The sequence below is a fragment of the Gavialis gangeticus genome, unplaced genomic scaffold (genome assembly GCF_001723915.1).
Source record: "Gavialis gangeticus isolate Ggan-Ray unplaced genomic scaffold, GavGan_comp1, whole genome shotgun sequence".
Taxonomy (NCBI): Eukaryota; Metazoa; Chordata; order Crocodylia; family Gavialidae; genus Gavialis; species Gavialis gangeticus.
In genome coordinates, this window is record NW_017728992.1 from 45,390,063 (window position 1) to 45,396,062 (window position 6,000).

Here is a 6,000-nt window from a genome sequence, read left to right on the forward strand (position 1 = left end):
AGAAGTTACCATGAGTAGAGTTTTGGGGTCCTACTAAAGATTGCTCTCAATACATATAAACATGCCGTTATTTCTACTTCCTTTTCAGGGGCTAATTTTGTAACTCGAAAAATTAGCCGGTCGGTAGCCAAGATTCACCTCGGACAGCTGGAATGTTTCAGTCTGGGCAATCTGGATGCTAAGAGAGACTGGGGCCATGCCATGGACTATGTTGAGGTAGGCTATTGGCCATAAGCCCTCTTTGAAATGCTTTCTGTGGTTGATATGTTTAATGGAATAACTTCAGTCAACATGCATGACATGCAGAGGGGTATCTCATGAATTTTTGCCCACAGAGGCCTGTTAGCTTAGTGTTGTTCTCAGTTGCAGACCAGGGAGTTCAATAACATAGCGGTCCAGCCCAAGCAAGACCTAAACAGAAAAATAAATCTTCGGGTTTATATTTCTTTCCTGAATTACTCTGTGGGGGGGGACACAACGACTATAAACTGGATCTATTTTAAAAGGCTTTTTTGCCTATTGTTTCTGAAACTTTTTTTCATTAAGACCATAGCAAGATGCAGTGAAACCAGAATTTAAAGACCTTCTGTATGAGCTGGTGGCCTGTTATCAGTCTGGGTTTTTAATGTTATTGGTCTGGTCTGGTCTGTGTAGGAAAGGAGCATCACATTAATATTATAATGACAAGTATTGTAATGTGTGTGCCTGTCAGTTTCAAATCAGTTTAAAATGTTTTCATACTTTAAATTTATTTATAGCTGTATATGATATATATATATTTTTAATTTTTTTTTTTAAACTGTAAATATTGAATTGTAGAGAAATGTGAATGACATCATAAAATACTGTCTTTTCCCCGGGGGACTCTTGTCTTCATTTTGGTGCTTAAAGATTTCCTATGATCATTAATAATTCCTCTATGAGAAACAGGATCTGGCTTACCAGTTCATTGGTGTGATTCAAAAAGAGGGCAATTGTTTGTTTGTTTGTTTAATGTTTTTATTATTTTAATAATAAAACAAAATACAAAACAAATCAGGTGCTGGGATTTCTTTTAATTCTTTATGGGTGGTTTTTTTTCTTTAAAAAAGAGCTCTGGGGTCTTGATTAAAGCTGTTTGTGGAAGCCCCCAGAACTCAACAGTAAGACTAAAATGTATCATTGATTTATCCACTCCCTCGATGGACAGTCATGAAAATTAGTGAGACCTTGCAATAATAGAATGGTAAAATCTTTAAAAAGATGTGGTTCTTCTGTGCATCAAAACTATTATACTAGGTGAGTGGGGAAGTATAATTTTGTCAACTGGGCAATACATTTGGGCCCAGATTCTGCAATTTAGCATCACAGATAGCTTGTTATGGTTGTAAATAGAATCACTGATAATACGTTACATGATGCATTATATCCACTACTTAGATGGACTCTTTTGTGAGGGACTACAGCATGATTAAGTAACCCTGGAATGTCCATCATATATTTGCCAGATTTAATTGCGAACTATAATATATTATTTTGTGTATAAAACTTTTTAAATAACTGTAAACAGAGTATATAATAGTTTAAAAAATCACAGTTATCTTATTTTCAATTAAAACCTGACCTTCTAAGATGAGCAGTATTCCAGAAGCATTTCCTTTTTTAAAATAATTAAAAATGACCTAAAATAAATATTGTAGCAAAACATTAATATTGTTACTTGAGTAAAATATTAAAAGAAAATGTGGAACTTGAGTTTCAGTGTGGATATGCAGAACTGAATTCAGCTTCTTCTACCATACTACCAGTCTGCTGTACTTACACCGCGTACAAGCATTAGTGTTTCTACTGGGAGAATCTCTGTTTCCTGGTAGAAATCACAAGTGTACAAGAATTCACACTGTTTCTCCCAAATCAAAAATGGTGATTTCAGGATTAAAAATAAGTTGACTCCAACCCATTCAAATTGTCTCTTGAGAGAGTTTCTTCTGGGAGAATGGAAATGTGTATGCTTTCCCACAGCTTAAGTCCTCCTATGGAGCTGTGAGGAAAGGCTCCCGTGCTGTCTGGAAACTGAGGTCACCCTGGTCTGGAGAAGGTGTAGAGAGCAGCTGCCAGCTGATTCTTGCTAGCTCTTCACACACCAGGGTCCCTGGACTAAGAAGCAAGCAGGGGGCTTGTGACACCACTCCCTCTGCTCAGCTTCTGGGGCCTGAGCCCAAGAGCCCATGGGTTGAAAGAGTCAAACAAAATCCCCTGCCTGCCTTCAGTTATTTCAAAATAATTGAAATAAAAATGTATTATATTCAGCAAAACAATTAACTTCCCATTACACTGACCATCAGATAGAGTGTACTCAGCTGGGGTCCCTACCAGGAACACATGTTGGTGATGTAAATAGCATTCCAGATCTCTCTTAATTTACATGTTTTGGGATTTTTCCCAAATCTTCTGGAAATAATTCCTCACCAGGATAGAATTCATCATAAGTATCTCATTCCCCAGGGAAGCACCCTTCTGGCTCATGGGAGAATTATCATCAGTTATTAAATTCCTTAAATATAGTAAGAATGTGCTTCATCCAACCTTTAAATGGCTAAAAAAAAGAGAATAACTTTAAAATGGAAATAAACAACTATTCCAGGTTTTAATGGACTGGAAAATAGGACTTAAAGATTTAATCTTTAGAGTAAATATATTATATAATGTTAGAAAGCAGGGTCATATTTATAAGCATTTGGGGAGCTTCCTTAAATATACGGCTAAACACAAAGGGATCTGTCTTATCGTCTCCATATGTACTTTTAAATCCCATTGATGTTAATACAAGTAACACATGTGCATATAGGCTAGACCACATACTGTCTTTTTTTAAATTTCCTTATTAGGGATAATAATAAAAACATAAATATATTCAAGCTATTTTTTATAAAATATTATGGATGGAATCTTGGTTTTATTAGAGTCCATGGCAAAATTCCCATGGACTTCAGTACGGACAGATTTCATCCTTATTATTTGCTAGTTTTTGTACTGGTAGTATGAAACATGCCAGGTACTTTGAAACCAATAGGAGTCAGGATTTTCAGGTTCTGATTGCAGGTATTCTACTGACTTGTGTTATGAGATTATGCAAACTGTTTCCTGATTCAGTAACGTACTTAAGCATATGCCTAAATGGAAGTGTCTAGTCACTGTACTGACTTTGTGGTACTCACATACTTAAAGTTAGGCACTTAATAAAGTACCTTTGCTGAGTTGGGTTTAATAACAGTCCTTTTTCAAAGTGTTTTTAAAAATGGAATGTGAGTGGCGGAAGGAAGGAGTGCGTGTGTATGCGTGCACACACTTAATTTTACCAGTTTTGCTTGGGAGTTAAACCTGCAGTGGTTGAAAGTAGACTTTGAGGTTTTGTGCCAAATGAATGAAATCCTGATTTTCTCCTTTAAAGGAGAAAAATGCAGGAAACAGTGGGTTTCCCCTTGCAGGCTGGCAGAGTTCCAGCCTTCAAGGGGCTATGGGGAGTGGAAGGAGGGTAGTCAAGCTGGGGGCACCATGTGCTGCATATGCCCACGTGCGCACATGCACATGGCCACCAGGAAGCCTAGAGAGCAGCTCCCCACAGGCAAGTCTGGAGGCAGGGATTGCGGCCCCTAGAGGGATGGAGAGAGAATGAGGTGGGCAGGGCTGGGACTGATGCCTAGCCCGGGCGGTGCATGGGACCAGAATACACGGTGGCAGTGCCTAAGCCAGGAGTGGGGCAGCTCGTCTGTGGGTGCAGTGGATTGGCTCCCTGCTGCTGTGCGCACTCCTGGGTATAGTATGGAAGGCATGTGCCCCCCCCAGATTTGTGCATGGTGTGGGGGTGGATGCAGGCTGCCCTCTGCAGGCTTGGGGCTCCCCGCCCAACTGCCCTCCCCCTAGGGCCTCCACAGCCCAGTGGGTGGGACACAGTGCAGCAGGGCAGAGTGGACCCAGGCAGGAAGCTTGAGGCTGCTGCCATGAGCACATGCTGCCATAGCAAGTTGCCTTCTGCCCACCCAGCAACAACCACGGGGCAGCAGCATGGGGTTGTGCCCCTCCTTGCTGCCGGGCAGGCAGGGGGTGCCTCAATATGGCAGTGCAGAGCTTCCAGAAGCATCAACGAGTTTCTCCTCCCAACCCTGCTCTGCCCTGCCGCACCAGTTCTCACCTGCTGGGCCACAGAAGCCTCAGAGAAAGGGCAGCAGGGCAGGGAGCCCCAAGACCGCAGCAGACAGCCTGCACCCACTGCCTCCAATGGGCTCCCCTCCGGCCATGCCACCCATGATGGAGGGTGAGCCAGGCTCTATGCTCCATTCTGCCGCAGCAGCCACTGTCTCCCATGGGCAGCAGGTGGGGCTTGGAGGCTGCTGCGGGAACCAGGGGTCTACAGACCCTGGGCCCTGGCCCTGTAGCCCTAGTAGCTGGGGGCCCCCTCTGGCAGGGCTGGGAGAAGTGGGGGGCTGTGGAAGGGGAGTGAGGGCTACCAGCACAGGCGGGGGGCTGTGGGTCAGGAGCAAGGGGCACTGACAGGCCTGGGGGTGGGTCCAGGGGGCTGTGGGTGGGGAGTAAGGGGCACCAGCAGGGGTGGGAGGGCTGTGGGTGGGGCATGAAGGACAATGGCATGTACAGGACACCAGCATCTCAGGGCTGTCAATGCCACAAAGCAGTGGGGGTAGGGAGGTGCAGCTGCAGTTGGCCCCATGTCGTGGTGAGTGAAGGGGGCAGGGGAAGCTTTGATTTTCCATGGTATAAAACCCCAAATCAAATACCAAAATTTATAGGTATTTAGGATTTATTATAAGAATAGAGGTACTGGTAGGCTTCCAAATTGCTTTAAAATTGAAAATATATCAATAAAACATTGTGTTCATCTGATACGTATATATATCATCTGATACATATATACTGGCTTTTCATTTTAATCATGGAAAAACACAGATCTTGGGGTTTTTAACCAGTGGAGTTGGGTTTTAATCAGAGAATTTGCCATTTTTAAACAGAGAAAACCAGGATCCGTGCTCATTAGTCTGCTTTTACAAGCTTTACCTAGGTGTTCACAAACGGTGAAAACTTGAGACTTTTTATTTTTAATTTTTAATCCTAATTGGTATTGATAACAGGTAAGAATTGTTTTTAACTTGTTGATAGCCATTTTAATTAATATGAGGTTGATTTATATTTTACAACTGAATGTGACCTAGTGGAAGGAGTTTGCTCAGACTGTATTATGAATGACAATCAATACTATCAAATTGTTGGGAGGAAAAAAGTAATATATCAACACTGTTGATATATGAATCTTCTGTGTGCCATTTTATTTTGTGAGGATAATTTATACCTTTTATTTGATACAGAACATTAGAATAAACCATCTGCTAGGTATTTTCAAACACAAGTACAATAGCAAGTACTTAACAGCCTATGACTCATTCCCATACCATGTAAAAAACACAAGGCATCATACAAATTTCCTCACACACACACCCCCAAGAGAGTCTTATTTCAAATTAATACAGGTTCCCACAAACATTTAACTTGGAGCTCTCAGAAAATACCCATCAATTCATTGCTAACTTTTTATTTCCCAGCAGCCAAACACTGTTAACGCTAAAATCATGATGGGCTATCTGCAAGTGAAGCTATAAAGGAGTCTCCTTCTATGGGAAGCAACAGACATGTTTATTTGTGAAGTTGTAATAGGATAGCTCGCAAATAGAACACAACTTCACCGTAAAGCTACTCTGGGGAGAGAGAGTTTGTCTTTCCTCATATTCTTCCTCTCTGATAGTTCCTCCATGCTAGGCCTAAGAAATGATCCTTTTGTAGCAGTGCTGCCCAAACCTGAGGGCTGTACAGACTGAAGAGAAGAGCCCCAATAGCCAGAATTAGTCACTGTAACTCTAATTCCATCTTCCCCCAACCACCTATCTGTATATGGATATAATATCATTTCCTTACCTTAGAGATGCATCTTAAAAAACATGTAACCTTTGTGAA

At 41.8% G+C, this 6,000-nt stretch overlaps 1 protein-coding gene across 1 annotated transcript in view; it reads left to right on the plus strand.

The window, feature by feature from the left end:
- The window catches only part of GMDS (GDP-mannose 4,6-dehydratase), a 663,276-nt gene that overhangs the window by 317,086 nt on the left and 340,190 nt on the right, over positions 1–6,000 (plus strand). The window contains exon 7 of the mRNA XM_019521870.1: positions 89–216. Coding sequence (XP_019377415.1) covers positions 89–216 — 128 coding nt within the window. The remainder of the gene's footprint in view (positions 1–88; positions 217–6,000) is intronic.